The sequence below is a fragment of the Rhipicephalus microplus genome, unplaced genomic scaffold (genome assembly GCF_043290135.1).
Source record: "Rhipicephalus microplus isolate Deutch F79 unplaced genomic scaffold, USDA_Rmic scaffold_123, whole genome shotgun sequence".
Lineage (NCBI taxonomy): Eukaryota > Metazoa > Arthropoda > Arachnida > Ixodida > Ixodidae > Rhipicephalus > Rhipicephalus microplus.
This window is the reverse complement of record NW_027464695.1, coordinates 247,596-266,813: the sequence shown is the minus strand read 5'-3', so window position 1 is coordinate 266,813 and position 19,218 is coordinate 247,596. Positions and strand designations below refer to the sequence as shown.

At 44.0% G+C, this 19,218-nt stretch overlaps 1 protein-coding gene and 1 long non-coding RNA gene across 4 annotated transcripts in view; one reads left to right on the top strand and one right to left on the bottom strand.

The window, feature by feature from the left end:
• The window catches only part of LOC119163544 (Mon2 homolog, regulator of endosome-to-Golgi trafficking), a 295,128-nt gene extending 275,948 nt beyond the window's left edge, over window positions 1-19,180 (top strand). For all 3 annotated transcript variants that reach the window (XM_075885350.1, XM_075885348.1, XM_075885349.1), the window contains 4 exons: window positions 3,061-3,187; window positions 9,181-9,332; window positions 11,073-11,211; window positions 14,095-19,180. In XM_075885350.1, the coding sequence (XP_075741465.1) occupies window positions 3,061-3,187; window positions 9,181-9,332; window positions 11,073-11,211; window positions 14,095-14,276 (600 nt within the window). In that variant the 3' untranslated portion in view covers window positions 14,277-19,180. The remainder of the gene's footprint in view (window positions 1-3,060; window positions 3,188-9,180; window positions 9,333-11,072; window positions 11,212-14,094) is intronic.
• LOC142790729 (uncharacterized) lies at window positions 1,964-15,898 on the bottom strand. Its single transcript, XR_012889722.1, has 3 exons — window positions 15,778-15,898; window positions 14,139-14,295; window positions 1,964-2,372 (listed from the first exon to the last, which is right to left on the bottom strand). It is a non-coding gene; the product is annotated as an uncharacterized LOC142790729 (long non-coding RNA).
• Window positions 19,181-19,218: the final 38 nt, after the last annotated feature.

The window sequence follows — 19,218 nt, the reverse complement described above, 5'->3', positions numbered from 1 at the left end:
TTTTGTTTTGTATAAGCTCTGTTGGGCTGTCACACTTAAGGTGCTGCAGCTATGTTTGACAAAACCTGTGTCCTTAACTATCTATGTGAGCTACCCAGTGAGAGCAAATACATTTCCGATTTAACAGTATACACACTTGCCTGAAGATCTCTGCACATGTGATGAACTGAAGGGGGAACGATTGTAAGTCGTGTGGTATTTCAAGAAGCATGGGCTATAGATGATTTATAGTGCTAAGGTCACATGTAGAAAGTGGTTTGCATTGAGCTTCAATGGAGCGATTTTTATAGAAAGTAGCGACATCCGCGTTTAGTTGAGTTCCTTTTAGGTGCCATGAATGTGAAGCTGCGTTGTATCTCTACTTTCCTGGTGCCTTTCTCACCCATTTTTAATATGCCCAATATACTGTTATGTGCTTATTCTTCTCATTCTATTCCCAACTATCTTGCAAACCTCCCGCTGATTTTTCTATGCATGGAGACATTTTTCTTATATCTTTCTACTGATTTACGTTTTATAGATCACCGCACAGTTCACTCATTCTCATATTGTGCATCGCTTTGCAATATAAGAATCGTCTTGAAACCATGCTCTGATACACTCCATTCTCAATATAATGAACCCAGATATAACAAAGTATCGGTTGTAATGAAGTAAATTAGAAATACTTTTGTAATAAGTAGAGTGTTAGGAATACGCTTTATAATAAATTTTTGGATATAACAAACTTATTTTCAGGTACCATAAAACTTTGTTGTAATAAGGTTTGAATGTACCTCCTCTGCTTCCTGCCCTTTCTCAAACTGCTTCAAATCGGAACGACGTTCTTCACTATGTTGTCCCTATCAATAATCAAACCCAGCTATATAGAACTCGAGTAAATGGGATTAGCCCTTTATATCGATCTATTTTCAAATACGACAGTGGCCTAATGTCAATTCATAGAAAAATCTACGGCTACATCAAAGAAAAAAAAAAGAAGCTGGCACACTTCTTGGGCAGCACGCAACACCCCAAAATGTTGGCCTTCCCTCCCGAGAAGTTGGATTTTTTTCTCGTGGAATGGGACTTTCCCACATGCTGTCGGGAGCGTGAGTGATGCCAAGGCGGACACCTGAGACACCCAACGAATTTGCACAGCCGCCTGTGAACACATTTAAGCACTGTTTATATCAAAACCGTGTTTTCCCACGGATAACTCGCCTCTGCCTATAACTTGCCCCGCCAACTGCAAACTGTGGGGAAATAAAGACTCAACAAAATTCTTGCGCATTCCCGTGAGAGTGTCTCCCTTGCATAACCATCAAGCAGCGCCCGGAGGCCGCCTTGCAGACCAATGTTCGCTGAGAAATATGACATATTCCTTAAAAGTTTCATAACGAATTCTGCGGTATATCAAACTAGCTCCAGTTTATTTGTGAGTTTGATAGATGGTATTTGAATGTTGTCACAATATCTTCAGTTGCAGTCTATGTAAAGTGGAATAATGAATTTTTGTTTAAGCAACAAATATTTGGGATATGCAGATATGAATGTAGTGCATTTATTTGCAATTGGTACTTTTCTGCATGAACATTTTTGTGTTTTGTGACTGCATTTAGCCGCTATGGCCTCTTGGAAAGTAATCGCAATGTTCCCTCTCATATCCCTCATTACTGTTGCTTGCGGGTGTCTCTACGGTCTTGTTAAATTATATTAGCCCATTCTTGTTTGAGTGCATCATCTAACATGTATCTGTTATTTATTGATGTGCCCACGAAGCATGACAGTGAGTGCCGGTCTATTTTCTGTATTTCAATGCTTTTTCACTTACAATACTCTGTTTTTGTCAGAAATGGTGTATTGGTACACAATCAGGAAATATTAAAGGCACCAACAACTGCCCAGAACATAAAATGAGATGACTTTACAGATGGAAAAATAGTCCCTTATAGTGACACAAACCAACCCTGTTTTTTTTTTTTTTCGTGAGAAATGGATTTTTATTTTTGTTTCTCAATTGAAAATCACGAGAAATGGCTTGTGGCATCTCTGGTTGCAAAAACATAAACTATCATGAATGCCCTGTCACGTGACCATGTGTTAATGTACATGGTCAACAATTTATTGATTAGTACTGAAATATTGTTTGAGTTTTTATAGGAAAAGATAATATTTTATAAAAGTATACGTATAAGCTTGCGTTAGTATGCATTAAAGTGGTGCTTTGCATGACATATGCCCCACTGCGTTTTCAATCACTTGGCTTGGCAATGTGGTACAAGTGCAGGGAAGCTTTATAGAGCCACACTGTCTCATTGTAACGGCTTGTTATCTTCAAAAATAGTTGTAAAGCACAGAATAAACGTGGTTAAGCATAGTTCCAGGAAAACCTGCAAAATAAGAACAACGACAGCATGCATAAGCCATCAGAAAGGCCACCGGCATCGCTATCAATACTCAGCGTTGCCGGATGAAAAGGCACTACCACGTTCAGAGCCTTTCAGATAAAAAAATACTACTTATAAAATGACTACGAGCTGTTGGGAATAACTATTGTCGCTACTATCACTACGAAGGGTAAGCTTTCTGTCGCGCAGGAAAAAAACGTATCTAAAAAAGTCAGTTGTCAGTCCCTTTAGTATTTCCTGTTAGTGCCCCTTCAAACCCAACCTGGTGTTTAACAGCTATTTTTTATTTTAGTTTAATACAACCTTTTTAGTACGTTGCTTGCCAGGTTTTTCAGGATGAAAATGGGGCCACTAACCAAGCCAAGGTAAAAACACAGACGTTTCGGAGCCTGTACAGGTTCGTCGATCATACTAAAGAATTCATTGAAGTCGAGGAACCCGTAAAAGTCTAAAAACAGCTCTGCATTTCCACCTCGACTTGGTCAGTGACAGCATACTTGTCCTCATTATGATACTTGACCAGGTGAAGTTTCATCAAACTTTCGACTCCTTGCAAGACTTTATTGATAATTTTTGTGGACACAATTTTCTTGTCACCTTCCAGTAATACTGAAGTCTGCAGTAATGCGCGCAAACCAAACGTTGCTGTATTTGCAAATTCCTGTTTTAGGTGGTACAGCTGATACGAGAGAGCATCTTGCCCTATTCGAGCCATGTGCCGAAGGACTTTGTGCTCAAGATTGTTGCCCTCCTGAACAAGGGTTCCATTCATTCGGCAACAAGTAGCACACCTGTCGGTACGTACTTTTAGACGGCGCGCACTTAGTGTTTGCTACTAACAATCTCTACCAAGAGATTAATCAAGGCGTGGGTTGTTACTGGATTCAATTAATGCTTTGACCAGTGGTCTTGCCATCTTCAAAGCAGCAACTGCCTACTGAAGCACGCGTATACGTAGACTTCGCACACTCTATCCCATGCAAAATAAGAGGGAAAGAGAAGGAAAGTGTGAAAATGAGGTGGGAATGTGGTAAAAAGGAAGGCTAGAATACCAGACTGGGTGGGAAATTGAGAGAGGAAGTAATCGGCAAGGAAGCAATCAGTAACTTTGAATAAACATCACTACTACAGGACAGGACCAAGCACTGAATGACAAGTTTCAAAGGCGAAGCTCTTTATAGCGTGGTTTTTGCGTTCCTCGTCGTGCATAACCACCCGTGGCACATACCCAAGAGAGCGGTCCTTGGAATGTCTGCGGGATGGCCGTACTTGTATATGATGAATACCTGGTGAAAAGATGTGAGAGGGGGTACTTGGATTGTTCACTAAATAGTGTCACAGGGTCGTGACGTGGCCGAAGACAGGAGACTTCGTGTTGGGATTTAACTGTTTATTTGGGCGAACTTGTGCCCGGTAAATGGAAAGTCCAATTACAGCAGCAGTCTCGCACAGATAGTAGTCTCGGACTGATAGCGGCGAACGGAACGTCAGCCTTCGATCAACAACTGACAAGCGGCGAAGGGCATCGGCATTTATACTCTTGCCGTCGAATGTTCTAGCGTTATCACTGGCGGTGGCGTAGGTTCCAGAACCATCTGTACCATTCGCACAGTGGGCGTGATCTTTTCGAAATGATCTACTACAGTCCGGAACCTTCTAGAAAACTGCAGGCGCGGTTTGCGCTGAGAATCGTGTGGTGTTTTGGGACGATAACAAAAACTTGGGAAATGGAACGTGGCATTGCCCCCCTCTGAAAAAAGGCATCGTCCCGATGCTCCAACCTAAGATGAAGGCACAATAACAATGCAAGAAAGCACAATGAATAAACTACGATACAACAATAATACAAAAAAAACACTGTTTCAGTTTGTTAACGCGCATGAAACGGCTTGAGGCGCGCGACATGGACGACTTCAGGTCGCGATCGGCGTCGTTGAGAGTTCGTGATGCCATCGGGGACAACCTCGCAATCAAGTGGGCCGAGACGTCGAACCACCCTGTAGGGTCCGAAGTACCGTCGCAGAAGCTTTTCACTTAGTCCACGTCGGCGTATCGGTGTCCACACCCAAACACGTTCACCGGGCTGGTATTCCACGAAGCGTCCTCGAAGGTTGTAGCGGTGGCTGTCGGTCGTCTGTTGATTCTTTATACGGAGACGCGCAAGTTGTCGGGCTTCTTCGGCGCGTTGAAGGTACTCGCTCACATCGAGGTTTTCTTCTTTGGTGACGTTGGGTAACATGACATCGAGCGTCGTTGCCGGGCTCCTTCCGTAGACCAATTTGTATGGAGATATCTGCGTCGTCTCCTGCACCGCCGTGTTGTATGCGAAGGTCACATACGGAAGAATGGCGTCCCACATCTTGTGTACGACATCGACGTACATTGACAGCATGTCGGCGATCGTCTTGTTAAGCCGCTCGGTGAGGCCGTTGGTCTGTGGGTGGTACGCTGTCGTCCGGCGGTGGTTTGTTTGGCTGTATGCCAAGATCGCTTGAGTTAAGTCGGCAGTGAATGCCGTTCCTCTGTCGATGATAAGGACCTCCAAGGCGCCGTGACGTAGGACGATATTTTCGACGAAGAACTTAGCTACCTCGGATGCACTGCCTTTTGGCAGGGCTTTTGTCTCGGCGTAGCGGGTGAGGTAGTCGGTAGCTACCACGATCCACTTGTTTCCGAAAGCCGACGTCGGGAACGGCCCCAGTAGGTCCATGCCGATCTGCTGGAAAGGTCGGCAAGGTGGATCAATTGGCTGCAGAAGTCCCGCTGGCCTTGTCGGCGGTGTCTTGCGTCGCTGACAGTCCCGGCATATTTCGGGTGACCAGCAGATGCTGACTGGCTTCAACGACGCCTTCCAAGTCAGGTGATTTAGGAGCGCCGACTGAAATAATGACGCTTGAGCGAGGCGGAATGGTGACTTGCTCTTCCAGCACATTCAAAGCATGGTGTCCTGACGGCATGCGTGGCGGTAGTGCTTCTTCTGTGGATAACGTTATCGACTTTGTTTTTAGGTTGATGACAGCACCATGGAGGCATAAGAAGTCCATGCCAAGGATGACATCTCTCGAGCAACGCTGTAGGACTACGAAGTCTGTAGGATAAATACGGCCGTTAATGGTGACTCTCGCTGTGCAGATTCCTGCAGGCGTTACGAGATGACCTCCGGCTGTGCGGATTTCAGGGCCTTTCCAAGCTGTCCTAACTTTCTTTAACTTCGCGGCGAACGACCCACTGATGACAGAATAGACGGCTCCAGTACCGACGAGAGCAGTCACACTGTGGCCGTCGATAAGAACGTCGAGGTCGCTAGTTCGCCGTCTCGCATTACAGTTAGAGCGTGGCGTCGGGTCACGGCTGCGTCGGCTTGTTCCGCTGCTTCCATGTTGCGTCGTCAGGCCACCTTCGGTAAGTGAGCTTTCGCCATCAGGGCTTTGCCTGGTTGGCGTTGTGTTCGGAAAGCTCCGTCGTGGCGCCGTCGTCGTCGGAGGATCTTCGGTAGTTCGTCGCACAGCAACCGCACCTCCACCGGTTGCTGCCCTTAGTTTCCCGGATACGGGCTAGGAGACTGGCCCCGCGTAGGGCCAGAGTACTGCCGGTGGTGCGGTGACGTGCGGCGGCTGGGCGACGGGGAATGCGAAGGGCTTCGTGGTGTCCACCGAGTTCCTGTCAGGTAGTCGGCGATGTCACGTGGTCGTTCTCCTGGCTGTGGACGCGGTGCATTGACGGCGAAGCCACGCAGTCCCATCTGTCGGTACTGGCAACGGCGGTATGTGTGTCCGGCCTCGCCGCAGTGGTAGCAGAGCGGGTGATGGTCAGGGGTGCGCCAGACGCCAGTCTTCCTCGGTGCACTGCGCTGGGCCGCTGGCGAACGGTATGACGTCGGTAACGGTGGTGGCGGCGGTGGCGGCGGTGGCGTCTGTCGACGGAAGTGCGACGGGGCGGCGTTTTGGCGTGGACGGGGAGGAGCGTTGTGGCGCAGTGCAGCGGCGTAGCTCATAGCTTCCGGCTCGGGCAGCGGTGCGTGGGGAATTTGAAGCGATTGCCGAACTTCTTCTCACACAATGTCGGCGATTGAATCCACTTGAGGCTGCGCCGAAGGCAACAGCTTGCGCAACTCTTCCCGCACGATCGCTCGGATCGTTTCACGCAGGTCTCCGGAGTTACTGGCTTGAGCAGCAGCGCAGTCTGCAGTCAGGCGACGATTATACTGTCTGGTGCGCATGTCCAGTGTCTTTTCGATAGTGGTCGCTTCGGCTACAAATTCTTGGACGGTTTTCGGTGGGTTTCTCATCAGTCCCGCGAAGAGCTCCTGTTTGACCCCTCGCATAAGGAAACGAACTTTTTTCTCCTCGGGCATGTCTGGGTCAGCGTGACGGAATAGTCGGGTCATTTCTTCTGTGAAAATGGCGACATTTTCATTTGGTAGTTGAACCCGGGTCTCTAATAATGCAGCGGCCCTCTCTTTGCGAGCGACGCTCGCGAACGTTTGCAGGAATGTGCCGCAGAAAACATCCCACGTTCGGAGCATCGACTCCCGATTTTCGAGCCAGGTCCTTGCGGTGTCTTCCAAATAGAAGAACACACGACGCAGCTTTTCGTCATGGTCCCAATGGTTGAGGGCGGCCACACGGTCGTATGTTTCTAGCCAGGACTCTGGGTCTTCGAACGATGACCCATGGAAAATTGGTGGTTCCCTGGGTTGGTGCATGACCATCGTGGGCTGGGACGCTGCGGTTATCATTGTCGCTGCAGTCGCGGTCATGGCCTTGGTCTTCCGCGCCTTGTCTTCTAGAAGCCTGTACTCCGGTGGTAGCCCTTGCTGTCGGCGGCTTGTTCGCTGCTCCTGGTTGGCGTCGGTGCCTTCTCCGCGACGTGGGCTGAGTTCACGGCTTGACGGGGGCGTCCGGTACATGAACGAAGCAGCACCTCCACCAGATGTCACGGGGTCGTGACGTGGCCGAAGACAGGAGACTTCGTGTCGGGATTTAACTGTTTATTTGGGCGAACTTGTGCCCGGTAAACGGAAAGTCCAATTACAGCAGCAGTCTCGCACAGATAGCAGTCTCGGACTGATAGCGGCGAACGGAGCATCGGCCTTCGATCAACAACTGACAAGCGGCGAAGCGCGTCGGCATTTATACTCTTGCCGTCGAATGTTCTAGCATTATCGCTGGCAGTGGCGTAGGTTCCAGAACAATCTGTACCGTTCGCACAGTGGGCGTGATCTTATCGAAATGATCTACTACAGTCCGGAACCTTCTAGAAAACTGTAGGCACGGTTTGCGCTGAGAATCGTGTGGTGTTTTGGGACGATAACAAAAACTTGGGAAATGGAACGTGGCAATAGATGGACGTATGGACAGACATACAGATAGACGGACTGGCAGACGCACGGACAGACAGACAAAGGGGCAGACGCACGGATGGACAGATGAACAGAAAGAGGGATGGCCCCATGAACAAATGCATGGATGGATGGACAGACACACAGATGAAGCAACAAATGAAAGAACGGAACGCACGGACGGATGCACAAGTGGATGGACGTACCGATGATCGCAAGGATGGACAGACACACGGATGGACGAATGGACGGATGGAAGCAAGAACAAATGGACGGACAGAAGCACGGACAGACTGACGAATGCTTCGCCCCACCAATCATCATTCACTCAGTGGATATGCTGTGATCTTTTATTTTGCCTCAGCGTAATATATACTCATGGAAACAATAAAAAATAAATATAAGGTATGATTACAGCTCTCTTGAACCTATGCAATGATTACATTCAGTGGTTTAGACAATCGTGCTCTTTCTCGAGCAACCATACGAAAGCCATGCAAACAGATGATTCACTGTGCATATGAATCGCGTTTCATTTAATTGTTCATATTTTTCTTGTTTCCGAGAGTGTATATTCCACTGCAGGGAAATAAAAACTTGTTGTCAGTCAACGCTTGGTCCTGTCCCTTCCTTCTCTGTCCCGTTGTAGCGCTGTTTTTATGAGATGCAGTGTGCACCAACAAGCCCGTATTAACACTTCAGAAGCAATCAGTAGACTCGGCCTTATTTGAAATGCCTACCAAGTAGCTGAACCTTCTGGCATTGTTATACAGACCACGCAGCATCTGCCGGCATTTTGCAGTGCTAACTGTGCTTGTTCAATTTACGGCAAAACTACAAAACCTCATCAGTGTGCTTCTGTTATGTAGTTTTTCTCAGCTGCTATGTTTTGAGGCATCCATCTCGTGTAATTTTCATACTGTCATGTGCATTAGCTTTCGGTTTTTGTCTCGGCTTTTCTGAAATTGCAAATTTCTCTCTTTCTGCTTCTTAAGTTTCTCTTCCTGGCTGTTATGTCTAAAAACTGTGACCGAGCCCACATTAACCAATACGTGTGGTTTCTAAAACAGTCTCAATGTTAACTGCGGTGCGCCATCTTTTTTTCTTTAGTATCCTTTTCGATGGGCTGTATTCGGGGATTGAAATACAAAAATTTTAGTCTAAAACCTAAATACTTTCATTTCATCATATACAGTTAGTGTCATATCTGTGTAATATTGACTCAAGCTCTTGCATCACAGCGAACTTTATTCTTTGCAGCCTGATTTGCAGCAACATGATGCTGTTATCAGCAATCGTAGTAAAAAAAAAAAGAGCCATACTTCTATTTTGGGAAACGTTACCCCGTTGTTTGTGGTACACATTCTTTAATTACATCAATTCAGTCTGTCCCTTTTAATTGCAACAGTCGATTAAGGTGAAACGCTTCGCCTCTTCTCTCATTTCCAGATACAGAGTCCACACGCAAGCTGCGCGAAGAGTTTGCCAAAGCGTGCTTTGAGACGCTGTTGCAGTTCTCTTTTCTAGGTGGCATCGTATTGCCAGAGGGTGGCGTTGTCAACCGTCTGGCTGTTACTTCACTTCTCCATAGGTTCCAGGAGGTGAGTTTTATACGCCTTGTAGAGTTGTATGTAATGCAACCAAATGCGTTAGTACAAGTAATCGATTGGTTTTAATTAATTCCATTTTTTGTGTTATTTTATATACGGACAGATAACTTTTTTGATAGCTGACTACTTTTCCGAAACTGTAATGTTATTGGTAATTCAACTATATTTTCCTGTAAATGACTACCTGTAATAAGTTACCTCTTTTTACAATATCAATTTGTAATCAGTCTTCTACGGCAGTTCTTGTCCCCAAAAATTATGCAACCGTTCTGTCAGGACCCCTCGTCTGACAAGACTGGGGTCCTTGCAGACATCTCTACTGACAGTGGTCTAATGTGCAAGTGAAGTGCTATTATGAAGTACACATTCATAATAAAAAAAATCTCGCTAAAACATGCATATATTTCCCTAAGCATTCTCTTATACTCATTCTAGAAGATTACCTGACAGAAACCAGAAAGGAGAAAAAATATTATTAAAGGGGTACAATGATGAGTGCTGATAATGTTTGCGGTAACAATGTTGTTAATACTAGTGGTGTAGAAGATATTAATCTAATTCAAATCGAAGCAAACATTAAGTGTTGCGAAGCTGGCACAATAATACAGAAACATGTAATTGAGCTCGAACATTTATAGGTACTAAAGGGAAACAATAAGTTAGTTAAAATTGATAAATTATGCTCTGAAAACTGCAGTGTCATTAAATTTCATCACTATAGGTTTATTAATTTATTACAAAATAAAAGTTGAAAGTTTGATTTCTAAATATGCCTTCGAAATCTACAGTGATGACGTCATGGAATTCAAAGGTTTTTTTTTTTGTATTTTAGCCACACTGGTTCAGCTAACTTTCCTGAAGCTTGATATGCTATGTCTCTGGCTGCCTTGGAAGACCCTGCACTTTATTTTTACCAATTAGGAACTGTGTAAGCCCTAAGAAATCGAACAAAAATTTGTGACATCACGGTGACTGGTACAGGGAATTCAAAGCAACGTCACTAGCCACACTTTCTTTTTGTGCATTTTCTCACTTACCAATCTCCTAACAGTAAACATGGGGATTTTCGTATTGTGAAAGGGTAACTTACTAATGTGAGAAAAATTGTGTTTCTCTTGAAGGTCCCATTAAAGGACACAGGATTGTGACAACACCTGTGTGCATAACCTTGAATTCAATGTTTTAGCTTGGTTGTTTTTGTGGTTCATTAAATTAGGAATGTAAGAGGCCTTATAGATGACAAAAAATTTACACTTGGTATGGAAACAGGCTCTATATTCCGCATCATACATCATGTGTAACTGTTCAAAAACTATGCTAGAAGTTCAGTCAGCAAAATCAGTGAGCCGGCATGTCCCACGTTTGAATTTCGTCGTTGCGAACATAACCTCCGCGATTTGCTCCGGCTATGCAACATTGAAACCGATCACAAAGGCCATGATCAGAAAACAAAGACTTGCTAAACAATCCAGAGCAACTTATTGACAGCCGTATTAGTAGTGAGGTTGCCTTATTTCGGATGCTCTGTAACATCTACATTATGAGTGGTCCGACCTCTAGCTATTTCTTGGCGCAAACACATCTACTGCAAGAAGTCTTGCTAGCTTTCCATCATTGCCCCTGATGTATGAAATGGAATATTGTAAACCTTTCGTGGCTTACTGCATCAGGCAGCTCAGGTATTTGTGATTAGATTTCGAGCTATGCTGGACATGGTTTCGTACATTTCAGGTTATCTGCCATTATGTGGAAGACGAACAGTTGAGTGGCAAGTGTCCTCTGCCACGGCATCGCATGGCCGAAATATCGTTCGTCCTCAAAGCCGTGGCAACGCTGACCGCTTCACTCAAGAAGGCACCGCCAAACAACGGTGGGACGACGTTTTCATTTACGAACATACGTACAGTAACGCCATCTGTAGGGCATAGCCTCTTGTCATGGTCACTATTGCAGGCATACTGCGCATAAATTTATTTATTTGTGAGACTCAGTATCAACGAAAGGGGACCCGCTGCAAGGGTGTAGTGAATATGGTGCTCAACTGATGACCCGAAGGTAACAAGACCAACCTCCTGCAGCGCCCTCTGCATTTTCGATGGAAGCAACTTAAGTGCACCTTAAAAAACCTCAGGTGGTCAAAATTTCCAAAGCCCCTCATAATTATATTGTGGCTCTGGAACATTAACACCTACATTTATATATTAAAAGGGAGGAGTGAAAAATACAATAAAAAAGTAAAAAGAAACACAGGATTATTTGTAGCAAGCTACTGAGGACGGAACAACACCACATACCGTATTTACTCGCGTAATGAACCCACCTTTTTTTCAGAAAAGTTGACGCCAGGTCGAAGGAGGGTTCATTACACGGGAGAAAAAAAGTCACGGTAGTTAAAACAGCGAAAAGTTTGCACGGCGGTTTTGCTTGTCTTGGTCCGCAAAATGCACGGCAAATCGTTTTCGTAGCCCGAAGCTGCTCTTGTTTTCTATTGTAATGAACGTGCACGGATCGTGTTGTCCAGCTGTTCGGTTCCCGTTCTCCAGCGCATGCTCGACCACCTTTAAGTTTAAAACCAGCTGTGCAGATAGTGTACCAACCAATGCGCCTTGCGCAGCAGGTGTCCAACTAAGTTGACTACAACAAACTCGACAACAAAAACGCTGCGGTAGATGGCAGCGCACAAACATTGCGGGAGCACAACATGCCATCGGCGCGGTTGCATGTTGCATGGCCTCCAAAATGGCAGGCGTGTGGTGTGCACTCGAGGGTGGCGTGTTTCTATGCCACACACCAGCCGTGGCAGAGGCCATGCGCTTTGTTTTTTGCTTTGTTTTCTTGCCTCTGTGCTTGCGTGGCGCTATAAGCGAAGATGTTTCTCATGCATTTGACAGATGGCACTCTGCCACAAAAGGCCTGACATTTAAATTTTGATTGTCGTCGTCCAAGCTCGCGCTTCTCGCAACTGTTATGATTGTTAAAGGGCCCTGCAACAGTTTTTGAGCGTGGTCACAAAACGCTGCCGATTGGTAGTATAGGCTCCCGATATCACGCGAGCCAAATGTTACAGCGCAGCACGCACCCTGGAATTCACAACAAATTATCAGTCAGCTATAAGTTGGTTTCCCTTCTCTCGACAAATCACGGTATAAGCCCGAAAATCACTCGTAGTAAGCCCATCTATCAGCCATTGACTGATTTGAACGTGGCGCGCTCGCTCGCTCGTTACAGAGGTCGTTGCGGGAGGCCACTACTTGTCCAGGCGTGTGCGCCCGATCACGCTGATAAAGCCATGCATTCAAAAAAAAAAGAAAGAAAAAATGTGCTCAAGGTCACGAGTCGCAGGTGACGCGTTTTCTTTGCCCCTCCCATCCGTCCCTGCTTAGCTTCCAGCGCTTTCGTTGGGACAAGAGAAAAGAGAATGCGATTGCAGCGTGTGAGAAATCTTTGTAACTTACTTAACCTTTGTAACTGGGATTCTTGAAATTATTCGCTTTGAATTTGTGAGGCAATACGCTTTACCAGTGAAATAATTCCATGGTTACTCAAAAAAGTGTTTCATGGCCCCTTTAAACTATTTTTTGACTTCTATGGCATCATTATTTTGTGATATAATGACTTGATTTAATAATTCGATTGTTAATAGCACTGGTTATTATACCAAAATATAATAAAAAGATACATTAAAACTTTTTTCTCTTTCTTTCTGAGGACCAAGTTGAGGGAGTGGGTTTAATATGCGTGTGCGTCTATTACGCAAATGAATATGGTTACTGCAAAATAATCCTCCAGGAGAGCACTGTTAATCAATGAAAAGACTACTTAATTGTAAATAAATACAATAACACATCTAGCAGGTAATGTCCACTAATAAATGTGTAATTATACAAATTTGTACCATTCATTATTACATATTGATTAGTGCATTCTTAAAGCAAGTTTATTATATTCGCGTTTGGTGCACTGTGAACTGCTAAGTTATTCGAGAATACGAAAACGTCACGGCACTCAGCATTGGCTGAGTCTATAACTACGTATATTTATCACATATGGCAACTTAGCTGTTTGAAAACCTCAACGTCAAGCCTGTTTGCTATGATGGTGATTTTTCCCATGACATAAGCTCTAGAAGACATTTGGGCAAAGCACTGTTCTGTAGTTACGATCAAAACATATGAAAAGGTGCATTAGTCACAACAGCAGGTGATCAATGGTAGAAGACAAAGGTACATTGTCTTGAAGAGGGTATGACAGTGATTGTCCCGATGAGCTCAGACTGTTGCATGTGCAAGCGACATTAATTCTAGAAGACCATCACCTGAGAAACTGATAGAAGCATATTTTAGGTAAGTACTCGTGTCATGAAGTTGGGTGTATGAGCGGCTGTTTCGTTTTCTGCATTGTAAAACTCATGTGGAGTTATATGTAAAGAGGTTCTGGAATGGCTTTATATGCATTATTTTAATGTTGTTTCGTGCTTTTTTGGTTAAAAAGATTGAAGAGTTTTATTAGAATGTAGATGTTGCTGCCATTTTGCCATGGTGCATGTGAAACAAAGCCACACCTCAGCTGTGCTTAGGCACCATGACATCTGCTGTGCAGTTGCCAATGTATGAAGCAGGTTTTTATCAGTATAATGTAAATTGACCTTAAATGCCTAATCTTGGTTCTCACTGTACAGTCTGTAATTATGTGCTAAATTTTACTCTTTTTTTGTCTCCCTTTCTTTTTTCTTTTGAACGGTTCTGCACTGCAGTTGAATGGAGTGTTTGGGAGCAACTGATCGCCCTGTATCCCCACCTTGTGAGCTGTAGCACGTCGACGTCGGCCCAAGTCTGCCGATCACTGCGAGAAGCCCTCCACGAGTACGCCGATCTGCTGGCGCCACCGCGATCACCGCCGCCTCAAAGAAACGGGGGTCGTCCAGCCGCCACTTAGCCTTTTCACAGAACTCTTTCTGAAAAGAAAAAAGCATCGCAGTGCGACAACCTCGTAGTCTGAATCATCCAGATTACCGAAGCACGAACACTTTAATTGAGACGTACGAGTCGGCGTCATTTGGAACGTTCGGGGATCTCCCACTGTTTTTACAAACCGTGGCTACGGCTTCTGTGTGATCACTTTTTGCACTTATCGTCAAAAGCGACAGGATCGCTGTTTTATTATTATTTTTTTTACCTGGTCCTCCTGTCATATAGTGCAAGCGTTCTGGTGTTTTCCCACAATCGTGGTCATTGTGTTACACATTAACTGTAACATAAGTTGTGTCTGTTGCGGAACAGGTTTGTTTGTCGTGCCAATGATGTGCGGTGGTGCTGTTGGAAAGATAAATGAACACTCACTCTCTGGTGGTGCGAATGCCGGAGAGTTGTCGTTTCTGCTGCGCTCACAGCACCGGAAAAATAGCAGAAAGACGCAACTTACCGCGCATTTTCTCGCGATCGTTTCAACTCAAGCCCGAAGACTTAGTTAAGCATAGAGTGATGCCCTCAAACTAACGTGAGGGACGTCTGGAAGCGAATCATTCACACAAAGGTTCAGGACATTAAATTTACAAGATTGCTGCAGGCTTAGAGATGTTGTACTGGATGTCTAGTGAGTCGAATAGTAATTCATACGAAATATTTTCTCAAGTGGCGTATCACTGCGTCTCCATTTCCGAGCATAACGAAAGTAGATTTCACATCTCCTTCAGACGCGTGATTACAAAATTTTTCCTTTCGATTGAAGGCACTTTTTTTTTCTGGTGTATTAGGAACAGTAGCACAAAATGTGGACAGGGCAGCTTAAGTGATAGATCTTTTACGTTCAGCAGTTCACAGTGGCTTGTCGTACATTTGTCACTCCTAAAGGAATGCTAAAGCAGTGCATAAATGCAGCTGTATTTATAAACTTTTAGACTAACGAGAAAAGTCACAGTTGCACTAATGTTAGATTTAGTTAGCTAGCATAAAAGATGTAAAAGTGATCGATGGGTGGCAACAGCGTTCTGAAGTTCCTTGCTGTGACAGTACAAATATCGAAACCATTCTGAAAGGCCTAATTAATGTTTTTATCGGTAAGATTTGACTGTGTTCTATTTTAAATGAGACAGGAACAAAAATGAGCAAGTTGTGAGAACTTTTACTGAGAAGTGACTAATCAAGAAACAATACACTCTATGATGCCTCACTCAAGTATTAGACTTGTGTTTAAAAGTAAAAAAAAAACCTTTACCTTCATTTCAGTACCATCATCTATAGAACCAATCGCTGTGAAATTAATGAAAAAAGTTTCTAAACAGTAGTTTGTTAGTCGCTCTAAATAACTTTAAAGGGACTTGCGACATAAATTAAGCACATTTTCATCACTTCTAGCACTGTGGAATGCAGTGATCACATTTTTAAATAGAAATGGCAAAGAGAAAGTGCTTATCATTTTAATTAAATGGATAATCCACCTTAAACTTCGACTGCAGCGACACACAACGGCAGTTCTTGAAATCGGAGGGGACACTCGCTCGTGTGAGATTGACACTTGTGACTGCATCCTGGTTGGCTTGGCACACCAAACTGTAGATGCTCTTTGTGTGCCTTCAGCCAGAGTGCACTATTGCGCACTGGAATATATAATATTGATCTTTACACTTTGTCAGGTGCAAAAGAACTTTTTTTGGTCATAACATTTTGAAAACTAGACACTGCATGCTAAGCAATGTCTACTACAAGACAAGACTTTCTACATTCAAACCTCGTTATAACAAACCCAAGTCTAACAAAATATTGCTTATAACATAGTAAATAAAGAATGGTTTTGAAATAGCTGTAGTATTAGGAATATACCTTTAAGACAAATTTTCAGATATATAACAGTTATTTTTGTGTACGATGCAAATTTGTTATAATGAGGTTTGAGTGCATGCTATATCTCTGTAAACTGTGCACAGTGATTGAAGGTATCCAGCGACGTCACTGAGGGTCAAACGCGAAAGTAAACATTGTTGTCCTTTCAGGTTTTATACTCTGCTGACTGATAACTTCCATTTCCACACACCAGTTTTTATATTTCCTGCCACAATCATCTCAGTATTCCAAAACTATTCACACTCAAGTGCTTCGGGAGTCAGTCAGAAAAATGTTGCGGGGCCACTTCAAACACAGAACCAAGGCAAAGATGTCCAAAATTTGTTGCCGCATGTTATCAATAAGGCCAACTGTCTGTCTTAGGCTCGCTGTTTCTCATTGGTGCTGGCAGCCTGCATTCAAGTACTGTAAAAAATGTAGGCTCATTTTTAAAGTTTGAGGGTATTGTTAGCACGACACACTAAGGAGACAAGGTTCGGAGCCGATAGTCTTCTGCCTTTGTGATTTTATTTCTCACGTGACTGAGTTGCAAGTGAATGTAACACTCCATGACAAGGAGCAGTCCGCTTTAGTATTTTCACTGCAACATTTGGACTGCTTTCAACTTTCTGCCAGTTGAAGCTGCAGAGCATTGTTCAAAAGCTTCCCAATTCTCGATTATATACTGCATGTATCATTCCTGCGAATCATTTCGTCTGCATCGAGCTCCGTCGTTGCATTAAACGCTAGAGTGTGGTTTGGGTTCCACAGTTGTGTAGCCCGTAGGGCTTTCTGAAAAAGAGACGCCTTTACGTTGTTGTAGAATATGTATTGCTAGCTTTTTCTACAGCGTCTTAAAATGTAGCAAGCAAGCACCTGGTGTTTCAGTGCTGAAGCAATGTATTGCAAATCGTGCAGCGAACTGTAAGTGCATATTGTTTCTAATAGCACCACAAATGTCTCTGTAGGCTGAGGATTGCAGCGAACTACCATAGAATCTATCCAGTACGTTTTCTCACCATAAGATATGAACTGAATAGAGCTAGCCGATGTATCGCCAGATCATACTACTAGCATCATCCATACTGGGTTCAGATGTCGTTTCAGCGAAAGATGTAAGATCCATACTACGCCTCTTGTGAGGATGGGAAAGTCTTCCAGTTCTAGCAAAACAGTTATCTAGCAGGGAAATGCTATTTATGAGTTGCCAAGCGTGGTGCAATATTTGTGGTACATTCAACTGGCTGTTTTTGAGCGTTGTGTTATTCTCAGACTTCAGATTCGGCCCGTTGAAATTTAGCACTCATAACATGTTCACCTGGTTCTGTCAGAGGGTTGAGAAGTGTTCCCAGCCTAGAGCGCGGCGACTATCCAGCAGCATTTTAAACCCATGAATTATCCAATTCGTTTGGGAACTAGTGAACATTCCAATGGGGCGGGCTTTCTCTGGTTTCAGTCTGGGGGAGGTGTGCGCGTGGTTACAAACCAAGACAAAGCATGGTAGAGACAATTTACTGAGCGATTTCAGTGCTGTCATGTTGAGCTGTTAACTGTAGTGTTTTGCATCTTTAACTGCGAAACAAACAGCTACAATAGAGACGTACACATGAAAACAGTGGAGTTTGTGCGTATAATGTTTCATGGCCTCATTGTTCACATCCCAGTATACAAAACCAGAAAACATCGACTTAACAGCCGAGTATGGCAGCGTCCACATCTCTTCGGTAAAATAGTCTACAGGAACCAGTCGAATGTGCCATTGCTATCTTTTATCGTCTTCGACATTCGGATTTATCCACTTGGCTCAGCCGTATCTTTGGTTTTACCCACAGTGGCAGTTCTGTTCACTTCGTTATCGCCTCTCCAGTGTGAAAGCCAGAAGCGTGCCACATTTAACATGCCATCCCCGCTACAGTGGTTGAGAAGAGGACAGGAAGGTCAGCGCCACTGCCTGGCTAGTCGTCCGCAAAAGTCGACACTAGCCAAGACACGAAACGAGCTTCTCAGCTGAAAGCTGAACGTTTGAAGCATTTTAATTTTTTTGCCTCTCTCTATACACAAAAGCATTAGTTAATCTCGCATCACACGCCTACGCAATGAGACGTGAGCAACAGTACAGTCTCGCTGTACAGTACTGTTCATTGTTAGCACTTTGCTTCAACTTATACTAATCTGTGAAAAAAAGTGCAGTTTTGTGCATACAAGTTGCATGTTTGTAAATGAACAGGGCACGGTACCAGGAGAAGACGACTTATGCTGACACTTCTGCTCCTCTTCTTAGCTAAACACAGGTGTCAGCAGCAGTCTATGTGTCTGAAAACTTGGTCGTATGTGTCAAATGAAACTAACTGAAAACTAAGTGAGTGTGTGGTATCACAACAATAAATCGAAGACATAAGAGGAAGTCCGGAGCAATCAATCAATATCTTGCTTCCTATTCCTCTACAAGTCTTTCCTTTTCCTGTCATGCATCCATGCACTCCTTGCGCATTAATTTTACGTCTACAAGAGAACTCTGTTGTTATATTGTGTCAATTCTTGTTTTTTACCCACATGGGATGCAATGATAACGCCACTTGATCTTCATAGTGTAACGATCTACACATTTTTTGTAACAAATGTGCTTTACGTTCTATTACCGCTTTTGTTTTTGCTGTGTACTGTAAACCCAGAAAAAATTTCCTGATGCTGTTTTCATTGCTCATGCTGAACTTTGCATCTTGTTCTAAAACACATTGCTGTTTGTGGCAGACACTACTTTGTTTATATGCTGCAGCTATATTTGAGCTCGACTGTCACTGATATTCACCCAGAACAAATGTATATGCAGTTGGCCGTTTTGTTTGCCTGTTTTCTCATAAGCCTGCCATTCACGCCTAAAGCAATCGACTTGTTGCTGCTACTTCGAGGTCGCAGTTTTCATGTAAATAAAAAAAAAACGCGGATACACGTTTCCGAAGATGTATTTAGTCTGAAATCTGTAAAAATATATATGTATAATAAAAGTTATATGCATTTAAAGCTGGCGTTTCCTTTATTTATGCCTCTGGTGGTTTAGG